This window comes from Mollisia scopiformis, assembly GCF_001500285.1.
Source record: "Mollisia scopiformis unplaced genomic scaffold LY89scaffold_12, whole genome shotgun sequence".
NCBI lineage: Eukaryota > Fungi > Ascomycota > Leotiomycetes > Helotiales > Mollisiaceae > Mollisia > Mollisia scopiformis.
In genome coordinates, this window is record NW_017263592.1 from 6,123 (window position 1) to 27,178 (window position 21,056).

Consider the following 21,056-nt stretch of genomic DNA (forward strand, 5'->3'; position numbering starts at 1 on the left):
TAATTTTTTCGAATTTTCGAATTAAAAAAATAAATTTACAGATCGAGATTTAAAGAAAGAATATAAAAGCAGATCTTTTCGCGGCAAGATTATAATTCGATGTATCACAGAAGGTTCACGCGGAGAACAAGCATAGATGTCGAAGAGGGAGCCGGGAGAGCTGGTTCTAGTTCAATTGCTTGTTGATCTGGGCTATGTTTTCTTATCCTACTACAAAGTGTAGAGTTTTCATTGCGAATAAAAGTCTTGTTGTCAATAAAATTGCTAATTGTCAAGAAGATTAGCGACAGGAAATTAAAGTCATATGTAGGTCAGAGAGAGAGAGAGAGTTCTTTTCATTCCTTAGGTGAGAAGTTGAGTATATACTACCAACAATTTTCCATGCATCCCAATGCCCAGATCAACCTAAGCCAGATCGCGAAGTAAAATCCTCAAGCCCGCCTACCTACGCCAAAACTCCCTCGCTCGATGTAATGCATTTTGAATGGTTGGGTCGTCTCTGTGATGCTCATCTAATGCGTCGTTCGTGTCTATCGCAATGGATGCATGAAAGAATGAATGAAAGGTTCGTGGAAATTCCAATTTTTGTGATCAACCGCGCTCATTGACAGTCCATCTCCTCTTTGGTCGAATCTCTCGAATCTTCTCGGCATACCCAGGCGGTCTAGGTGAGCCCCAAAGTCCCAATGGAGCCACATCGTCTTCTTTTTCTTCTACAGCGTGTGTTGGGCCTATCTTTTCATCCAGAAGTGATACGGCTGGGTTTTCTTTCTCGTCTTCGCGCTTCAGGTCATTGGCTCCATCATCGCCGAAGTTCAGGATCATATCATCTTCGGGTTCTTCGACGGCATCTTCGTCTTCTTCCTGTGCTGACGGAGCGCTCCATAATCCGATCGAGGATTGCCTTGCTGGGGTGTAGGATCTGGGCACCGCGGAGGCGATGGTTGCTGTTCGACGAATGCTTCCAAATGCAGAGGACGTTGTAACTCCAGGTTTTGATTTGCTGAAGTTCGAGCCGTCGAGAGAACCACCAGCATAGCGTTCGCGGAATGCGGAAATCCCTGCTATGGAGGGTGTTCTTGACGCTTGTGGGATTGAAGATGTGCTGTTCGTACGAAGATGCTCTGTGTTTGCAACAAGCTTGACATCGTATTGATCAGAGATGGTGAAATTTCTCGAGGACACGCGAGAGTGTCTTGGTGATGCACCAGGGGACGAAATGGGAGAATTGACGGGGGTTGGCTTGCGTACAGCCATTGTCAGCGAAGCCATACCCACGTCCAATAGAACAGGCTGGTTTGTCAATGCGCCAATCAGGGCATTGCATCCAGCACCGTGCGTCACCAGGATGATCACAAGATCTGTATCCTCATCCTCCGCATCCTCATCCTCAGTTGTGCCTTGGTGGGTGGGAGACTTTGGGATTCTTGTGAGGAGTCGTCCTGGGTCGTCGGCTGTAGTGTACCATCCAAGTAATGATTGAATTCCAGTGCGAAATCGTTTATGCATCTGACTCCATTCTTCGCCATACTCTCCACCAGTACCCCAATTTTGAGGTTCTCGCATGCTGTCCCATTGATAGTCAACATCGACGCATGCATCTCTCGCATGCGCAACATAGCCAGGTGGAATAGGATCCGCGTTGGAAATTGCATAGCTTGGTATAGGAGGCATGTATATACCGTGTTCAGGAGGAGCTGCCAACTGAAGATTAACTCCACTCTTGTGACTGTGCATGCTCCTGGCACTTCCAACACTGCTCAAACTGCTTGTTCGGTCTCTTCGAGGTAGGGCCGCTCCGAGACTTGAAAGACTTGGTAATGGGCTTTCGTCTCTGTCCCTGTCGGCCATCACTACAGGGCTTCCCCATCCGCCTGGAAATCCTTGAGTAGTTTTGACATCTGGAAAGTGTACCAAATTGCTGTAGTCTTCCCTTCTCAGCAAGTCGGCTTTTGCTCCCGCCACCATCATCACTGAGCTCGGTGGAGGCGTAATCAACTCGAAATAATCCGGTGTCAGCCATTCCCCAAGAAATGCGTCAACTCGCACAGTCGACTTCTTGATATTCTCCGGCTGTTCTTGAGGTGTAGATTTCCCATTTGCCTTCAAGGACTTGCTAGGCTCTTGTATTGGAGCGAGGCGAGGAGACCCAGTGGAAGTAAGAGGACGTATTCTTGGAGAGCCGCTTATGTGGGTGGCTTTGATAGCTGGGGATCCAGAGGTTTTGGGTTGTATATGGCCAGGATTCTGAGCCAGCCCCGCGCTGATGGCGACAGAGGTCTGTACACATCTCAAGAATGGGGAGCTGTGAATGGCCACTTTATGCCTTCTTTTCCTCAAATTACCTCCATTCTCTGCCCCAGGGAATACTGGAATCTCATCGTCCGTCTCTCGCGTTCGCAGGATGTTCGCAATTCGAGCACCCAGCGCTCTCGATTGCGTCCATCCACCGTAGGTCAATGGAGGGTCGTAAGGAGTAGGAGATGTAAGATGCCATTGCTTATCAGCAGCGTCAAGTCGAGCGCCGTGCCTAGAGGTCTGTCAGAAGCAATTCTTGCCAAGCTGGCTTCATCCATGACCTGCATAGCCAGCCGTGCGGTTGAAACATTCATAATCGCCCCTCGCAGCTAGAAGGCATAAGAAAGAAGAGGATGACATACCTGACGACAATAATAACAGCTGGTGGCCACCCCATCACATTGGCACATCAACACCAGAGGAATAAACTTCGACTTGGAGTCTTTTGAGGCTTGAAGCTTCATGAGACAAGGTTGAAATCAGTCGTGGTGTCGTAGCGGGGCATCAAAGCTTGATAATGCGCATGTGATAGCGCAAGGACTGAACCTTAGGCTAAATGCTTGGGCGGCGTAAAGCGGCGTTTGACTCTATCGAGACCACATCAATGATTGAATCACAACGCTTCAAAATACCTTAAAATAGGAAAAAATTGTATTTCGAATAGAACACAATACCTTTTCATCTGACTGAGAGTAACATTCAATTCATTACTCTACCTCGATGGGCATAAGGTAATTTCAGAGCTGGAGCATCACGTGCAATAGCATTGTGTTTAAAGCCGATGCTTGGTAAGACACGGCTTTCAGGGGAAAGCTCCGGACAACATCAACATTTCTTACCTCGACAACATATCTACGCCCGTACCATTCCCTTGACTCTTCTTCTCTCACACTCAGAACAAAACCGCCGAAATGAAGCTCAACAATCTACTGCAATTGCCTCTGGTGCTGGCATCATTCCTGGCTCCTACGTTCGTATCCGCAGAACACACAAGCAACTGGGCAGTCCTGGTCTCGACCTCAAGATTCTGGTTCAACTACCGCCACCTAGCCAATGTCCTATCCCTCTATCGAACCGTGAAGCGTCTCGGCATACCCGATTCGCAGATCATCCTTATGCTTCCCGATGACATGGCTTGCAATCCTCGCAATGCTTTCCCGGGAACGGTTTATAGTAATGCGGACAGAGCGGTAGATCTGTATGGAGACAATATTGAGGTTGATTATAGAGGATATGAGGTAACGGTGGAGAATTTCATAAGGTTATTGACGGATCGAATGGGAGAGGAGATGCCTAGGAGTAAGAGGTTGTTGACGGATGATCGGAGTAATATCCTGGTGTACATGACTGGGCACGGAGGCAATGAGTTCTTGAAATTTCAGGATGCAGAGGAAATCAGCGCTTTTGATCTGGCAGATGCTTTTGAGCAGATGTGGGAGAAGAAGAGGTAAGCTTTGTTAATGGTGTCGAGAGACATACGCTGACAAATACAGATATCACGAAATCCTTTTTATGATCGATACATGTCAAGCAAATACGATGTACAGCAAATTCTACTCGCCGAATATTATTGCTACTGGATCCTCCGAAATCGATCAATCATCTTATTCCCACCATGCGGACAATGATGTCGGAGTCGCAGTCATTGATCGATATACATACTACAACTTGGATTTCTTGGAGACGCAAGTCAGGGAGCCAAGCAGCAAGATGACACTTGGCGATCTATTTGACAGTTATGATGAGTCAAAGATCCATTCACATCCTGGAGTCAGATGGGATTTATTCCCAGGAGGCGAGCCAGGCGGGAGGGAGAGACTGGTGATGGATTTCTTCGGAAACGTGCAGAATGTGGAGGTTGATAATGCAGGGAATGCCACAGAATGGAAGGAAGATATCCTCGCTCTAGGAAAGAAGATTGCTGAGCTAAGGAAGAGAGCCGACGAAGCAGATGCTGCGGCTGCTGAGAGCGAGAACTCTAGCACAGCCCACCCACTGTTTGAGGCTTATACACCCCAGAGGATCAGAGCTTCGAAAGTGGAAGTCGATGATAAGTGGTGGGGCAAGAAGGCTATTGGAGCATGGGCTTTGGCTGGTTGCTCGTTGGTTTGGTTGGTAGGGACATACCTGGAAGCTCCATGATCTTTGGCAATTGCCAAACGTGTGCCTGTACTTGTATGATTATTTTGATACCCAGAACTTAGCGATGTCTTTTGCCAGGATCACCTCGATAAGCGTATCACTCGAAATGAACGACGTTTTGGGACATCTACGAGACATGATACAACTTCTTGTTAGAGAATAAAATAAACCACCTGAGAGTGAGGCCGTGGAGAAGTCTCACCCACATTCGGTTACAGTAAAAGCTGTTTATGTAATGGCGACCGACGATAGTTTTCTCCTTTCTTCCGCGTTTAATTCGAACTTCAATATCTTTCATATTTCGGACATTCTGAATGGTTCATTCTCGACTGGGGACAATGGGCACACTCCACATAAATAAGCTTTTTCTCGCTGTGATGGAAAAGCTCCTTCCCAACGCATCAACTTTTATGAACTGCTTTTTCCCCCTTGGCGAAGCTTGTCCTCCACCATTATATGTCTCATCGTATACGAGCGACTTCTCCTTGTTGCTTTTTTATTATATGGATCTTTTAAGGGGAGATTTGGCGACAAACATTGCGTCTCCGACTGGCCTGCATTCTCCGAATATTTTCTTTATGGCACGCACCATTCTGCCTCAAGCCACAAATCCGTTCACCAAATTGCGACATGTGCTTATCTACACGACCGAGGCTCTCCAAGGCCTAGATCCTATGTGGCTGTTTCCTTGCAGTTGGAGCATTGCTGTTGCCATTGACTTCATCACTCCAAGGAGCACATCGGTTGTCGACGAAACATTTTGCTTCAAAAGAAGTCCTCGGAGTGAGTGAGACAGGAGCATACATTCGATCAAGCCTCAGCCTCCAATGGTCTTGGCACCATCGAATCTCTCTACCTCTCGAACCTGTGGAGATGTTATGTCTCATGTCGTAGTATATGTCGAGTTGACATTCAATTTTCTCTCCAGTCCTTCCACTGTTTATCCTGTTCCCTTCTTGTTTGTCAACGTTGTCGTTGTAGTCACTCGTTTAGCATCGTTAGGATGCATTTCATCGTCACTCTTTTGTTCGTTTCTTGCGCTTTGGGTGCTCCACGCGACCTGTCTCGAAGGTCACAATACGAGGCAGTAAAGAATCCAAGGAGAGGCCGGTCGTACGTTGGTACTAACGTATGTGATTAGGATGCAGATCTCAATTTGTATAACCGCGATGATGGATCTGACATCTGCCCGACAGTCACCCTGACGTTGTCCGTTGTCACTTCTACGATTTACCCCACCAGCGTGATATTCATCACCACTGAGTTGCAGGAGACTGTAACCAATACCGTCTATCAATGTGGACTCTCTTCCAGTCTGGCATACTCTTCTATGTCATCCCCTTCTAGCGAATCTTCATCTCAGATCGAGGCCTCTTCAAACGCGGCCCAATATTCGTCATCTTCGTCTTCTTCCACAGCTGCGAATCCTGATCAGGGCTCACCAAGCACTTCTTCCGTGGAAAATGCGAGTACACCAGCATCGACGACTTCTAGTAATGCGGCCGTCAGCTCCTCCTCACCAGCTTCTAGTTCCGAGGCTCAAACTACATCAAGTGTTCCATCAAGCAGTTCAAGCCCGAATAATGCGGCTGTCAGCACCACGACATCAGAGCCAAACTCTCCTGACTTGAGCAGTACCGCAGCAGCAAGCACAATTCAAAGCTCTGCTTCTGCCACCTATTCAAGCACGACAACTCCGGCCCCTGTCGTCCCTATCGTCCCTATAACCACGCTTCTGTCGACTGTTGTAGACGATGTCACCGACTTCTCAACAGTAAATGGGATTTTGATATTAATTTCAACCGTTGAGGATGACGTTACACAGCAGGTAACTATAGAAGCCGATGTCACACAGTTCTCAACTGTGCAAGAAGTCTATACACAGATCTCTACAGTGGAAGATGATGTTACCAAAGTTGTGACTGTGCAAGCTCGTGAGTGGAGCATCATCTCTTGCAGATACGAAAGAAAAGATAAGAACTGACACAAGTTCAGAGGTCACGCAAGTTTCAACTGTGGAGAACGATATCACTCAAGATGTGACAATTCAAGACCGTGAGTATCCTTGTTGGTCATGAAATGAAGAATCGGAATTGACATAGATTCAGTGGTTACGCAAGTTTCTACCGTACAAGAGGATGTCACTCGGTTTATTACACAGCAAATTCGTAAGTACATGAATCAATCTACGCTGAAACCTGGTCATTCCGAGCAATTTTAACCTCAGTTGCTTGTTTTCGATGATAGAAGGCCTAAGCTAATTTAGTCGCAGAGGTTACCCAAGTGAATACCGTTGAAGCTGCCGTGACGCAGATTGTCACGGAGCAAGTTCGTAAGTCATGATGCTCCCATCTAGCTTTGGTTCATTTTTTGCCTCATCTCGAATGAAGTACTAGTGTAAACAATAGAAGTCACTCAAGTGGCTACTGTCGTTGATGTTCAGGTAAACCTTCCATCAGATCATACTTCTAAGATTAAGATTGCTAACTTCGCTCCCAGACTCAAGAATCTACTGTTATTGATGCTCAAGTTTGTATCTCCTTTCATTGTGACCGTCGGCGAGGGCTAATCGATCTATGTAGACCCAAGAATCTATCGTTGTGGAGGTTCAGGTAAGCTTACTTCATGTCAAAAAAGATAGAGGCTAAGGTTCCTCCAGACTCAAGTATCTACCATTATAGATATCCAGACCCAGCAGTCTACCATTATCAACTACCAGGTAAGCAAGCCTCACCTCTTTCCGATTATGCAAACTGACTCCAGTAGACTGCAGTGGTTGTGGTAACTGCTTATGCAACAGCCCCAGCATGCTCAGCAGTGCCAACTATCGTGAATGGTGACTTCGAAACAGGAGACTACAGTGGATGGACACCTGGAGCTTTTGATCCCAACTACATTTCAATCGGAAATGGCTATAGCGATGGTGATGGGATAGAATACTCCTACACAGGAGAAAACAGCATGTGAGATTTTTACTCCGCTTCGTCGTTTCTTCTGCTTACAATCATACAGTGCAATTCAGTTCCAGCAAGGAAGACAACACGACACTGTACCTGTGACGCTCTCGCAAACCTTGGCCGTTTGTCCAGGTGCAACTTACGATTTCGCCATGTACGCTACCAGTGACGATTACAACTCCGAACAGTGTTTCGCACAAATTTGTGCTTACCCTGCAGCTGGAACTCCTCTGTGCGGAAGACCCCAGCATCTGTTCTTTGGCGATGATCCGGAGTATTCGTGGTCTCCGGTACAGCTCACGTTCCCAAACACGGACTTGTCATCTTTAAGCCTGGAGGTAACTATCGGAGCATGGTGTGCCCCTCAGTTTTCATCCTGGAGAAATAATTGGGATGCTGTGTATCTTGACTCGGTGGTTGTCACTGCTGGAGGAGGGGGATAGACATAATAAGGTTTGGCACTTTGCATGGATACGGATATAGAACATGGTGTTAATATAATTCGTTTGTTTGAGAGTCACAGGTCTAGTGACACTGAATGTTTGATACAAGACTTAAAAGTTGCAACCAGTATCAACTTTCTATCAATCTCCTGGGTTATGAAATAGTGGTGCTCAAATGAAGCAAATTTCATAAAATTGAAAGTGGTTCGTGCAATTCTCAATTTTTATCGCGCGGCAATCTAGGTTCTCAATCTGCTTTAGAATATCTTGAATCTGCTTTTCAATGAGTAGCTTTCGATTGGTGCCTCGCTGCAAAAGTCCTAGAGGTATCAATCCAAGCAGTGGAGGAAGAATAGAAGTGGAGTCCACGTGATAGGGAGTTCTCGGCTAATTTGTGGGTCCATCCTCGACGTCAACATTGCGCGAAAAGAAGATGAAAAATGCTATTTAAGACTCTAAGCTTATTTAAAATGCGCGAGAATGAAGTTTAACACACTTTGGAGCGGTCAAAGAAGTGAATATGGGAAAATGAGTAAAGTACTGGCTCAATCTTTTGAAGTGAATTGCTTCATTTTTGAGTTGTTGACATTCACTCTCACAATTCATCTTCAGCTTAAGCATCATATAATCTAGCATCTGTGCTCAGCTTCTCATTTTGGAATGTGCAAAGTCTGTGGGCTCATAAAAGATGTTGAAACAGTGCGGCGGATCCTCTAAATAGAATGTATATCATTCCTTCTCAGACGCGTCTCCAATCAGGTATCGAAGCAGCAAAGTAAACAAAAGCAATGCCTCTGAATTTTGAGCGGCCGCATTTACTTTCATCGAGTGTGTATGGACGCGTTAAGCGAGCACAAAAAAATGTACATGTAAACAAAAGACGAAAAGCGAAAAAAACCTCAAAAAAAAAGTTTTTGAATAGACGAAAACGACAAAAAGGTAGGTCGAAACCCATTTCTAAGCAGAGAGGAAGCTTCGATCGATGGGTCCTGTAACCAGAGGGCACGTTGGCCCCCCTCGAGTGAGTAAGGGAGTTGGACCCTAGTCTTAAGCAGCTACATCAGTCCTTTAATGCACTTATCCTCAACTGCAGGGTCTTAGTTTTGCTCTGAACCATGAATTAACCCCAGGCCAAGCCCGAGTCGCATCATGGCATGAAAAATCCTTATTTAATCCTATACGTGCATGTTTCGCTTGGGGTTAGCGTCTTGCGAAATCTCAGCCTTAGCTTCGGGTGCTCTCTTTTTCCGGGGGGGGAGGGTTCGACTTCACTCTTCGACGTCGGGGCAAGCGATCTTCAATCAGATCTTCCGATCTGCTGGGGAGTATCTCGAATTCTCTTCTGTGTATTCTGTTTGTTTGGAGTCGAGAATGGCAAAGATCGGGGAGCAGATGAGTTGCGATATCAGGAGATCGAATTGTGCGGCCGCGGATCCTTGAAAGCTTTGGTAGAGTTTGTGTAACAGGAAGGAAGGATGAATTAGTTAAAGTAGACCTTAGATCCACTAAATAGGAATTTTCAACTCTAATTTACTGCTTTATAGCCCTGGGTGGCGGTAGAGGAGTCAAGGGACTTGCGACTTGCGCACGTCAATGTCTGTCATCTCTACAACAAACATCATTCAAGATCGAAATGCTCAAATACAAGCTATTCGCATTTCTCTCGCTATGAGATGACCCAAGTAGCCTAGCGCTCTCCACGCACAGTATTTAGATTCGGATACTAAGAGACGTTTGGATCTTCCTTCCCTTCTTCAGTAATCGGTCATGTAATGTACCAAGTCCCGAAGTAGGCTATCAGCCAATCGCGGCCACTCTTACCTTTATTGGCTATCAACTTATCGCTTCCTATCTGCTCTTCTTTCTTTTGATCCGGTGTCATAGCTCGAGCCTCATGGTTTCTCTCTAAAGGCCCCGCTCTATCCAATGGCCACCACTTCCACATAACCACAAACCGTCCCCAGTCCGATCTACGACCCAACAGGAGATTACATAGTTGCTCAACACCAACACCAAAGTCGTCTTCGTCGTTCAAACAACTCCTCGAAGTTCTTTGCTGACCCCACAGTTGCACGAATGCCATGTTCATTCACCCGTCCGATCTGTCAAGCCGGTGAACGTCAGCAAGGATCCTTATCATAGAGATATAAGATGCTTCTCCTAACATCACAGTGGTCATGAGGCTCAACACAGCCTCTATCAGCTTGGTCTTGTGTTTCACATTCACGGTTTCAGCGATCCTTGCGCTCCTTTTTCCCGAGCTCGACTTCCGAGCAGCTGTCGAGACCTTAGCTACTAGACTTGCGCAAGAAGCTGAACAGCAATTTGGCTCAGGTATCTTATATCTTCCCCAGGGCCTTTACACAATCACTGATTTTTTTACTTGCAGGCAGTCTCGAGGACGCAAGAGCTGGAGGGCCACTGAATATCAGAGGCAACAAGGAGGGTGTTGACCTTTATCTGGGTTGGGAGAAGTTCATTCATACTTAGATGGAAGATACTATAGGAACGGAGACTGAGTGAGATTTCTTTTCGCCATATTATCAGAGGAAGGACGGGAGTTACCAAGTTCTCCTGAAGAATTAGTTCACTTAGCATCTTTACGTGGCACGTCCCAGGTCAGTAGCTTCACTGGCAGATCGGCTTTATTGGCAGAGACATCCAGAGATAAAATTTGGCTTCCTACAGGATTTGGTTCAAAGTCGGACATCAAGAATATCTAGCTTTGAGTTTTAGCTTTGAATTTGCTTGCGAACCGCGGTTCAGTTAAGGTTTAGCCACAATGTTGCCAAGACTCCTCAAGACCCTCCTCATTTCTACACTTGCTCTTCTGTTGCAAAATCGTTACGAAATAATGAATGAGCCCCTCCGTTCACACGAAGCTATCCAACACCTGGCTGATCTGGTTTTTACAGACTGACACTGCTTCGGGAAGGTGATAAGAAGGTACGGTACACATGATCCGCTCTGGCAGTACTTTACAACCCTGACTTGCTGTATGAATGCTAGGAGTAGCAAAGCAGCTTCTGTTATAGTTACAATATATTGGAGAAAACATTGAAGACAAATTAGAATCTCATAATCAGTGCAGAGTATCTTCATAACCTCTTGCCAAACGTAATGGGAGTGCCTCGCATCTGCCAACTCTTGTTCACCGATCCGCGATTGAGTCTCCGAAATCGAGAACAGTTTGCTTCTCAAACGGTCTTTTTATTTTCGTCCACTTCATTGTCTGCGAGACAAGAATCGTCGTATTCTTGGGTGCGATGGACAGGACTTTGTGTCTCCTTCTGCTTGGTACGTTTGCTGCCGGCACCGGCGAGTTTGAACTGTTGAGAATGCTGCGCCGCGTCCGGTCATTACTTTCTCGATTCTTTCAGCAGCGATGAAGCAGTCCAAGACTATCGCCGAAATCTACTGGCCTCTAGGAAAGCGCTCCGCCAAAATCTCGTCAATTCAATATCTCCGCCGCCGTCCCTTCCCGAACAGTAGAAATCTGCATCCTACCTGATTTTGGATAAAGCATGTTCCAACGGGAACGTTGATATCATTCGGTATGTCTTAAGTGACATCAAGGACGGAGCTAAATTTGAAGCTATTACAGAACCATTCAATAAGAACGTGCTTTGCCAATATGGATATACCTCATGTCTAGGATATATAGGTGAGAAGAAAGTTGATGGCGAGAGGTTCAGGTGAGGGGTCGGCTACCCCGCGAAATCACGGGAGTTTAGTCATCACACTTGAAGCCTCACGAATCTAAGTAATTGGATGCTTGTACAACATCTGGTTGAGGAAACTTATTACTGCTGAAATGGCTAGTTCACATACGCATCAATCTCTCTGCCGCCTCACAATTTCATCTGAGCCCAGATGTCCTACTCGCTAATGAAGCTGTGCAGACTCTTCCCGTCCTTTATCCCATCCTCATCCAACCGTCCTGTCTCCTTCACCTCTCCATCCACGCGTTCATACTTCACCAAGGTTGGGATAGCATTGACGTTCCAGTTGGCTCTATATACATTGGGACCTTTCCACCTGCAACATGAGTTGTCAGCAGGTTGAGAGGGGGGCTTGGACATTGGCATACTCCGGTTTTTGGCCAACCTCAATGAATGCCAATTCTGGCGTGTCGGGTCCCGAAAATGCAGCGTTGAGAATTGGCAGGACTGCGCGCACATCGGGACACCAAGCTTCATTTGTCGTTGGGCTTTTGGAAGATATAAATGCTACGAAGAGCTGATCATTGGATAGTTCCAACAGACTTGCAGAAGCTGGAGCGCCGAGATTTCCCGAGACTGGCATTTTGAAATTCGAAGTCTGCAGATATTACGAAATCAGACTTCAAAAGACTGCCAGCCTTTGAAGACGTTCAGATACCGGTAGCCGATGTTACCATCACCGCACGAGTCACACGGCGTAACGTCTTACAATTGACATGCAAGTGCATGGATGCGGAGAGATGGCGTACGAGCCCACTTTTGGGCCCGATTATTCATCGCAATTGTGTTGGTCAAAAACCCAAATGAATCCGATGCATCCAGTCAAGATCGATCCCACTTCTATCCTTTTGGGAGATTTGAGACCATCGAAGAATGGGTAAACTCTTTGCTTTCTCAACTGTCTTTTGAAAGCTTGTGCCTTTCCTGAATACGTCGCGCTGCTCGGCTCATTGATACAGACCTTAAGAGCTCACCAAAAGAGTTGCTATTCTTTCACAGATTGAATCGGTCGCCATGTTCAGTGGCTGCCTGCATGATACACTACACTCAAGGCTTGATAGCTTATCTGCAAAAGCGAAAAAGTCGATGGGGGACTTCGGCGAGCCAAGCAGCTAGGCAGCTATATTGATTTGAATAGATGGATTATTTTCGAACTTGGTGTTCATATGACGTGCAGCGGGAGTGTATGCGAGGTAGGTTGAGTTGAGATCTCACGAAACTTGAGACTCACTTTATACATTGAGCATCTTTGAGCAGTCTTTGGAAGTGAATAAACTTCCTGTATTATTGACTTACGCACGGTATTTGACGATCAACGTCAAAGAACACTTCACATTAGCAAGACAACCGTCCAGACAAAAACGACTGCGCCTCGGACTCGAGAGATACCGAAATCCAATCTTCTAACCCTTATCATGCTTCTCGAAGCTCCATGAATGCGATTTTCAACGCCTCCTCCTCCGTACCCTTGCCGCATATCCACTTTTTGTAAAATCTGTAGAAAGTCTCGTGGTCCATGCGCCCTAGATAATTATTACTCCAAATTCTCTCTCAAGTCAAGAAGAATGACTCACCAATTTCTGGTCCGCAAAAATCGCGCCACGCACTCTCTGAACCAGCTATTGCTCTTTTGATGCCTTCTTCCACCTCTTGAAATGTCTTTTCTCCTTCCCAAGGTTCCATATTGGATTTTCTCAGAAAATTTCTCCATTCGTAACAGTCATCCTCGAATTCGGCGTAGGTGCCGTCTATATCTGGCCTGACAAGGATGAAGCTCTTTGGGTCCTGTTGTTTGACGAGCTCCATAACTTCTAGTTGTCCAATAACCAGAACAAGCTCTCTAAGTCCCAGCCTGAACATCCGACGAAATATTTCCCTCATATCTTTACCTATGTCCCCTTCATACCATTCTTCATTATGATCAAAGCATTGCCAGTCGAGAGCTAGTCGGCCTCTACATTGACCACTTTCTTCTCGGTGACCAATGTCGACGGAGCATTTTGCTTTTAGGAGATCCCGGAGGAATTCTTCTAAGTCGTGGTCTTTTGCGTTTGGTAGATAAGCCATGTCCTCAATCAGAGTGCCGATCTGCGGTGGGCTTGGTGTCCATTTGATCTCATGTGTAAGCTGTGTGAAGGGTTTTGGATCACCGTCGTAGGGCAACGCCAAGCGGAAAGGCACAATCCTTGGAGTGGGCACATTAGTCCCTGGCGTGTTGTTAGTGCTCATGTTGAGAGATTTAAAGATGCTTCAATTGTGAGTGGAGTTTTGAGGTTGAGATGGACTCGATATGGAGATGTTGTTTCACGGAGGTTAAATAAGTATGTCGAGTGGTGACCAGGAGTGCTTATATAGACTCGAGGCCGAGCTATTCACACTGCCAGTCTTTACACAACATTTGCTTCGACTCACCAAGATACTCCTACATCGATCAGGTGACTTCATTTGATCCCTCTCGGAGTTACGAAAAAATGCTGAATTTGAATTTCACAGATGACTCGATCGCTGATGGAGGGAGATTCAGCCAGCACAAAAGTTCGAATCGATTTGACACCATCCAAGCATAAATTGGTCCTTTTAGATGGAGGAAGAACAATGTACTAGCGCGTGTTTACAGATATCCGATTGCCCCCCCCAAAAAAAGACAAAGGGAAAAACAAAGGCAATGAGCCTGCGAAGGCAGGGACACGGTGCACGCTTCTCCCTGCACCCTGCTAGACTACTTTAAGAAACGTTTCACATTTCATATGCGACTTGTTCTGATCTGTATAAGTATTTACCTGGATCTCTGTGTCATCCAAAAACTTTCAAACTCATGCACCGAGGATTTGTTATTTGAGAGGACGGAGGGTAAATTCACCCCCCTAAAGGCCAAAAGCCCCGAAGCGAGGCGCTAGAGTTAGCCGAGCTTTAGCGTCACCTAATGGCATTTGGTAATATATCTCTCAGCACTTTGTGTTACAACTAGGCGTGGGGAAAGGGCAGCATAAATCTGCCTGCATCGGAGATACTCTGCATTCGATCAAATTTGCTGGGTATAGCCCGGAAAGCAGTGCTGACGAATCGTTTTCCCCCGCCTGTCGCTTGCCGAGCAACAACGACAACTTATTCCTGCAATGCGTAAGCCACCACAGAGGCAGATCACATACCCAGCCGTCCTCTACATGTACTGACTTCGGTTCGTGCATCCAAAATATCAGAATTCATTTACTGGTGGGATTTGCGCTTTCTTCCATCGTCTTCACACATCTCTTCTGTATTCTTGATCGAAACGCTACGAACGTACTGAAAATGTCCAACTCTGAAGTAGAGAGCCCTTGGTACGCCGAGTTCCCGGAGCCCAAGGCCACTGCCACCACCATCACCCGAATTACCCTTCTCTCGTGGATGACCGAAGGAAAGCTAGCTGGCAAGGATTTTGTTCTTGTGGACCTGCGGAAGGCAGACTACGAAGTGAGTCTTTTCCTTGTAGGCCAGCCGAAACTGAGCCCTACGAAATTTGACACGGGTCTTTTCAGGGCGGTACGATTCGGGGGTCAATCAATCTCCCCGCGCAGTCTCTTTACCCCACCATTCCATCACTTTACAATCTCTTCTCAAGCGCAGGAATACCGACGGTGATCTGGTACTGTGGTAAGCCTGAAACCTCAGCTCCTGTAGCCTTGACCAATGGAAACTTTGAAGAGCTAAACTAAAGTTCCTTCAGGTTCTTCCGGTGGTCGTGCTACTCGCGCAGCAAGTTGGTTTGCAGATTACATCAAACATCAGAATGATGTCAAAATGGAAAGCGATATTCTTGAAGGCGGCATCAAAGGTTGGGCAAAGGCAGGTCCCGAGTACGTGGGATTAATGAACGCCTACAATCCTTCATCGTGGCAGTAGACTTGTCAACTAGACCATCCTCAATGATCCTGCCAACTTCTTTGCATTGATGTTCCACGTAGATACCACATTAAGTCTTCCAATATCCTATTCTTCTAAGTTAGAACTAATTGTAACACCCCGCATGACAGCCTCGTGAAAGTTCCGAGCAATGGCGGCGACAGTGTTCGAGTTTGTTTTTCTTTCTCGCCCTACATGATAAGGCTCTGGTTGTCACCCCCAAGTAATGATTGCGAGATACTTGGTCATTGCAGTGATGAGGCGCAAACAGTGCATCGCACGGGCTGACTTACATTTGGTTCAATGGATGGTGCTGCAGGACTTTCTCGTGTGATATGCAAGCCTTGGCGGTCCTGCTTCGTTCCGAATTTATCCTCCTTCTCTTTTCGGATCCGTACTTTACTGCGGGCTGAAATTGATGCAAGCCTTATATAACAAGCAGGGCGTCCACAACATGTTGGGCGTTATGCGTCAACAGCTGACAACTGCGGCCCCATCAGTCTGCCACGAGTTGATTGGACGAGATAGCAATCTTAGAAATGAAATTAAATAAGCTTGCGACATATGCGAGAGGCTCTAAAGTGCCTCGTTGTTGTTGTCGCATGGATCAATACCAACAGGTCAAGCCTGCTCTAATTGACATGAGGGCTTGACGCAGAATACATCCCTATAACCTTACCCCGCTATTTTTCCGGAGCCTCACGGTTGATTCTGATCTCCACAAGACTCATCTGACAGTATGTGAGTGCTTTTCTTTTAATTGTTCATAGCATAAATCTAGATTGCTATATTTCCATCAGTTTCTTTGGAGATTCAAATACTGCCGAGAAAATACCAATCACTGGCTCTCAACATGTCGACTGGGGATAGTCCACAAGATACAGAAACGCAGAGAGTATCCGGCAGCCTTGTTACTGGATTCCAAGTATCATCATCCAGTGAAGCACTTACGGTTGATTTTCTTGATACTACCTTCACATTTCATGCACAATGGCTTCATGATGCACAGGTCGACGCTGGGCCGTCGAAAGATGCAATCGATGTCTTCACCCAGAAGGGTGCAGTTGCAAGAATCAGGAACACAAAACTGTCTGGACAGGAACTTAGGTCAAGTTTGGACGTTACTTGGGACGATGGGTCGACTTCGTGCTTCCCAACGATATGGTTACGAGCGTTCGCTCCTTTGGTCGCGAAGCCTCACGATTCAGAACAGAAGACACCCTTTGAGGCATCACGCGGATGGCTTCCAACCACCTTGAAGATTCTCGAGTTCTCATACAAGGATATCTTCCCCAAAGACCCATATTCAGATACATCTAATGCAACGAAAGAGCAAATTTATGACGCTATTTTGAAAAAGTCATCCGCTGGGATCGTTAAGGTGATTGACCTTCCAGAACCAAATCTAGAAGATGAAAGGCAAAAGGAGAATACATTCGTAATGCGAGTTCTAAAGCAACTATTTGGGAGTGTGTTTCTGCATCCGATCCGGGGAACTGAAAAGACGTTCAATATATCTTCACATCACGAAGAAGATGCAAAACGAGGTGCTAATCTTCCCAATTACAATGCCATAAAGGCACTTCTTCCGCATGCCGACCACGCTCACTATATTCATCCAAGCCGAGTCCAAGGCCTATATGCATTGGAAGGCGAAAGTCAAAACACCTTCGTTTCATGCTATGCTGCCCTTGAAACTCTCAACTCCGAAGCTCCTGAACTTGTCAAGTACCTTAAGAGTGTTCCTATGGTCATTGGCCGGGTCGCAGACTTCTACGACCCACCTCTATACCAAGCCACCGTCGACACAGCTATAACCATGGAGCCAGGTATGCCAGATCACGTCAAGAGATTTCGTTGGCATCCTCATCTCGCCGGCTCACTGCTATCACCATATGATACTTTCGCCGAAGCTAGAACTGCATATCGAGCCTTTCAGGAAATTATGCGCCGCGACACACATCAGCTCAATGTCTTGTTCAAACCTGGAGATCTTTATATCTGGGACAACTTCAGGATTCTACATGGAAGAGAACGGATCTTGACGACTCCAAGGACAGTTGTGGGCCAGACAGTCCCAGAGCAAGTCGTGGATGATGCGTACCGAGTTCTCAAGATGAGAAGGCTCAAGGGATTCATGGATGAGAAGTGGTTGGTTCATACTCCGTTGCAACAGCTCGAGGAAATGGTGAGGCTGGCGGAGACCTAAAAGATGTGTTCTCATACGGAGGGAACATGGGCAAGGTAAGGTACATCGCTGTGGATTGTCGCAGAGTCTAGAATAACTTTCTAATAGGTTTTCCCATTCCAAGCTTTTCGGCTAGCCTCCAACACCTCTGGGAGATTTGCTACATGCCGTTTCCTTGTTGTACTTGCAATATAATTCAATCAACTCAATCTCCGTCCGTGATTTATCCTCAATGCTGTGTTCGAAGTCCGTCTGAGGTAAATATACAGGACTACTACTGAACAAGCTCAAACATCCTCTCGCGACTCGAACTTCTCCCACAGCCAAACAAATGCTGGATTGAAGAAGTTCTTCACTGCTTTCGCAAAGCCATCAAGCTGACGCTGCGAAACTGTCAGTTTCGACCCGATTTGTATCATAGAACATGGAGAAAGCAATACTAACGTGGAAGTGAACAGTTAGGACCTTTACGTTCCATTCCTCACTGTATTCTAGTTCATCCTCTTCAGTCCAAAACTTGTATCCCAGGAACGGCAGAACGTGAAGATCCCAACACCACCAGCTGATCCCAAAAGCGATAACCCCGAGACCGGCAACCGGACCTGTAAAATACGGAAGATTACTTCCCGTGGAATGAGTTGTTTGTTGTAGGTTTGCAGGGATCCAAGAGACCGCGAGCACGAAGGTATTGGAGGCTACGTAGATCACGGTAAGAGGAGCAAGGAGCCACCAGCCCATCGTTGAACTCTGAGGTTTCCAGACACGGCCGCCCTCGAAATTGAAAGCTGAGATCCACGGCGCGCAGAGAAGAGCAAGACCCAATGGAACTGTTAAATCATTAAAATAATTTCTTGTCCGGAGAGGGGGTACTCATTACTGCCAATGTAAGTATGCATATAGGTCCAGAAGGTACTCATTATCAGAAAGCCTGCTGCGTTATCCAGAGGCGTAACGGCAATCAGGATTACACTAAAAATCCAGTGGAGAAACAGGGAATGAGCAGGTGTGCGACGATGAGACGTTTTTGACCAGAACTCTGGGATTGGTAGTACGCCCAGTCGGCCAATCTCTTGTTTGACTAGATACAGTATCCTTCAGTAAGTCGGAAAGATTTCATTTCATCTTTTGTATGACCCAAATGTGGGGATGAATTCAAGGATGGAAGAGCTTACCCCGAACATTTGCGAATGTCGAAGCTATCATGGAACCTGTCCCAGATATTGCAATCATGATTGCCGATCCTACATGGGCATGATCGGAGACTCCAAAGACCTGAAAAGTATCAGTGACGAATTCCAAGTGCGATTACTGCCTGATGGATCATTACTTTCTGAAAGAAGAGTGAGATTGTGTTTGGTGTGTTTATTATCTCCTCAGTTGTGCAAACTGTAAACTGAAGCATGTTAGTAAGACTCAATGGCCTGAATTTTTCCACTGCATTGGGATTTACTCTACACTTACAATTGCAACATTCACCATCACATATAAGAAAATGCAGATCCCAACGCTCGCTTTTACTGCTCGACGGAATATCCGCCTCTCATCGCCGGGAGGCCCAGCTCGGACTTCTTCCAAAACCTAGAAGCATCAAATGTGGTTAGAAACAAGACTACAGATAGTGCCAACAATCCTTACAAAATTTGCGTTTTCGTAACCCAGAAACGCTCGCATGACATTCAAGAGTGCAAGCGCGTACTGGTACGGATTTCCGGAACCAGAAGCAAAAGCATTGCTCAAGTCTGCTTTCCCATAGGAGGTTTCAATCTCATTTGCTCCTGTAACTCGCGCTTTCCCGAGCGCAGCCAATCCACAAATAACTATGAACAGAAGAGCAACAACTTTCACCACGGCTAAGGTGTTACCGAGTTTGATGTAAAGAAACCTCGAGTAGGCCTGCAACTGGCATATGAATGTTGCAATTATAATGGCGAAGAACTTTTGCAGGTTCTGGTTAATTGGCGCATTGACAGGCGAGCTTGCGACGATGATCTCTTGGCCAAAGACCAATGCATTGACTTGAAGTCCGTTGACAACAACGAAAATGCTGGAAAATATGTACGTAAGGAGCCGCGGAGGTCTTTTGAATATATTCTCGATCTAGAGAGAGCAGTAAGTATATTTTTCCGACCGAGAAAGATTCAGAACATACATAGTAGAGTTCACCTCCGGTTACTGGCCATCGTATTCCGTATTCTATGTATATGAATATGCTGTAGATTGGTGAGCACTTGTTATTGGTAGGAGATGTATTCCATCTTACCCAGCCCAGGTCATAACGCCACCTAGAAGCCATAACATGAGACTTATTCCTTTACTTCCAGTGGCTGCCAAGACGATCTTCGGAGATGTGTATATTCCGGTCCCAATTATCTTATTCAGTACAAGAGCACTGACGGTTGATCAGCAGTGTGTAGAATTGTTTTGCGTAGAAGAGGTTGTAGAGAATGCTTCAAATCAATAGAACTTACGTTGTCGAAAGAAGACCAAGGTGATCTTTCACTTCCGGGGGAACCAAGTCTGCCTTAGCATCGTGGCTTCGATTTGGAAGTCTAGATTTCCTAGTAGAGAGACTGCCTTGGAGGTTATCCCATGGACTATTGGTTTCCGTGACAGTGAGATCGTCTCCGAAACCGTGGAACTGGGTAATCAACCTTCTGGATCTTCGAGAATGCACAACGGGTGGTTCCAAATCAATGTTCTCCATTGAATCTCAACACTAAATAGACAACCAGAAGTAAATTATGGCCAACTGACAGGATTCAATTCTAAACATTCCAAGATCTAGAGATAATATGTAGGTCTCATGATGCCCAAATCCCAGCCTCGTTGGGAGATGGGGGCGGTGCCAGGGCACTGCTGCAAGAAGTCCCCTGGCACCGCTGCATGAGGTCCAAGGTTAGGGGAAGCGGGACTTTCCATTACTTGGGAAAACCTTATCTCAGCAACCAGATCCTGAATGATCATACGGCACAGTGCCCAGTATATTGAACGAATATCCAATTACCGACAAGTATTACAGCAAGGGGCTGCATGCAGAATCCTTCCCCGAACTAGATGTAACTTCAAAGGAATGTTCCATGCATAGTTGATGCCGACGTAGATATGCGCTTACATGTAAACGACATGACAGCCAATGAATATCGGTGGGGCTGGCAGGGTCGACGAGTTTTAATTTCGTTATCTTGAAAGAAAGAGAATACCACGATCGTTCAAAACGCTGCAGGCCCACACCTGTGAGGGATTTTACAGGCAAAGAAGGCACGACAACAGGGCTCTGGGTGAGGCTTCCATAACATGTATTAGCTGGTAAGTAAGACGGACCGAGAGCTAGAAAGACGATCAGGCTGTGCTTTGCTGCCTGCCGTACCTCCTCTACATTGGACTCACGCGAATGCGAATGCCCTAGCTGAAGAGAGGGCATGGA

At 46.3% G+C, this 21,056-nt stretch overlaps 10 protein-coding genes across 10 annotated transcripts; 5 read left to right on the plus strand and 5 right to left on the minus strand.

Annotated features, from left to right (window-relative positions):
• Nucleotides 1-310: 310 nt before the first annotated feature.
• Nucleotides 311-2,891, minus strand: LY89DRAFT_684766 (uncharacterized protein). Its single transcript, XM_018214944.1, has 2 exons — nt 2,661-2,891; nt 311-2,530 (listed from the first exon to the last, which is right to left on the minus strand). The coding sequence occupies exons 1-2, from the start codon at nt 2,693-2,695 to the stop codon at nt 592-594; spliced, it is 1,974 nt and encodes a 657-aa protein (XP_018071014.1). The 5' UTR covers nt 2,696-2,891; the 3' UTR covers nt 311-591.
• Nucleotides 2,892-2,955: 64 nt separating this feature from the next.
• On the plus strand, nt 2,956-4,630 carry LY89DRAFT_684767 (uncharacterized protein). Its single transcript, XM_018214945.1, has 2 exons — nt 2,956-3,745; nt 3,792-4,630. Exons 1-2 carry the CDS (start codon nt 3,210-3,212, stop codon nt 4,438-4,440), a joined length of 1,185 nt encoding a protein of 394 aa, XP_018071015.1. The 5' UTR covers nt 2,956-3,209; the 3' UTR covers nt 4,441-4,630.
• Nucleotides 4,631-5,443: 813 nt separating this feature from the next.
• LY89DRAFT_718452 (uncharacterized protein) lies at nt 5,444-7,889 on the plus strand (the record flags this gene model as incomplete). The annotated part of the gene is made up of 11 exons (XM_018218417.1): nt 5,444-5,553; nt 5,683-6,374; nt 6,436-6,495; nt 6,549-6,608; nt 6,713-6,772; nt 6,849-6,883; nt 6,940-6,969; nt 7,023-7,052; nt 7,100-7,159; nt 7,207-7,403; nt 7,453-7,889. 11 exons carry the CDS (start codon nt 5,444-5,446, stop codon nt 7,838-7,840), a joined length of 1,722 nt encoding a protein of 573 aa, XP_018071016.1. The 3' UTR covers nt 7,841-7,889.
• Nucleotides 7,890-9,141: 1,252 nt separating this feature from the next.
• Nucleotides 9,142-9,923, minus strand: LY89DRAFT_669130 (uncharacterized protein; the record flags this gene model as incomplete). Its single annotated transcript, XM_018213068.1, has 2 exons — nt 9,142-9,275; nt 9,662-9,923. The coding sequence occupies 2 exons, from the start codon at nt 9,921-9,923 to the stop codon at nt 9,142-9,144; spliced, it is 396 nt and encodes a 131-aa protein (XP_018071017.1).
• Nucleotides 9,924-10,017: 94 nt separating this feature from the next.
• Nucleotides 10,018-10,330, plus strand: LY89DRAFT_733668 (uncharacterized protein; the record flags this gene model as incomplete). The annotated part of the gene is made up of 2 exons (XM_018219832.1): nt 10,018-10,174; nt 10,230-10,330. The coding sequence occupies 2 exons, from the start codon at nt 10,018-10,020 to the stop codon at nt 10,328-10,330; spliced, it is 258 nt and encodes an 85-aa protein (XP_018071018.1).
• Nucleotides 10,331-11,802: 1,472 nt separating this feature from the next.
• On the minus strand, nt 11,803-12,159 carry LY89DRAFT_684768 (uncharacterized protein). Its single transcript, XM_018214946.1, has one exon. It carries the CDS (start codon nt 12,143-12,145, stop codon nt 11,894-11,896), a length of 252 nt encoding a protein of 83 aa, XP_018071019.1. The 5' UTR covers nt 12,146-12,159; the 3' UTR covers nt 11,803-11,893.
• An 816-nt stretch (nt 12,160-12,975) lies between these two features.
• On the minus strand, nt 12,976-13,791 carry LY89DRAFT_747791 (uncharacterized protein; the record flags this gene model as incomplete). The annotated part of the gene is made up of 2 exons (XM_018221135.1): nt 12,976-13,085; nt 13,137-13,791. The coding sequence occupies 2 exons, from the start codon at nt 13,789-13,791 to the stop codon at nt 12,976-12,978; spliced, it is 765 nt and encodes a 254-aa protein (XP_018071020.1).
• Nucleotides 13,792-14,602: 811 nt separating this feature from the next.
• Nucleotides 14,603-15,475, plus strand: LY89DRAFT_616153 (Rhodanese-like protein). The gene is made up of 3 exons (XM_018210754.1): nt 14,603-15,015; nt 15,081-15,195; nt 15,269-15,475. Exons 1-3 carry the CDS (start codon nt 14,854-14,856, stop codon nt 15,442-15,444), a joined length of 453 nt encoding a protein of 150 aa, XP_018071021.1. The 5' UTR covers nt 14,603-14,853; the 3' UTR covers nt 15,445-15,475.
• An 822-nt stretch (nt 15,476-16,297) lies between these two features.
• LY89DRAFT_747795 (Clavaminate synthase-like protein) lies at nt 16,298-17,659 on the plus strand (the record flags this gene model as incomplete). Its single annotated transcript, XM_018221136.1, has 1 exon — nt 16,298-17,659. One exon carries the CDS (start codon nt 16,298-16,300, stop codon nt 17,651-17,653), a length of 1,356 nt encoding a protein of 451 aa, XP_018071022.1. The 3' UTR covers nt 17,654-17,659.
• Nucleotides 17,660-18,004: 345 nt separating this feature from the next.
• Nucleotides 18,005-20,029, minus strand: LY89DRAFT_747799 (amino acid transporter; the record flags this gene model as incomplete). The annotated part of the gene is made up of 8 exons (XM_018221137.1): nt 18,005-18,459; nt 18,510-18,710; nt 18,805-18,904; nt 18,960-19,025; nt 19,094-19,210; nt 19,268-19,729; nt 19,782-19,842; nt 19,893-20,029. Coding segments are annotated over 8 exons (1,599 nt in total), but the record flags the coding sequence as incomplete, so codon positions are not given.
• Nucleotides 20,030-21,056: the final 1,027 nt, after the last annotated feature.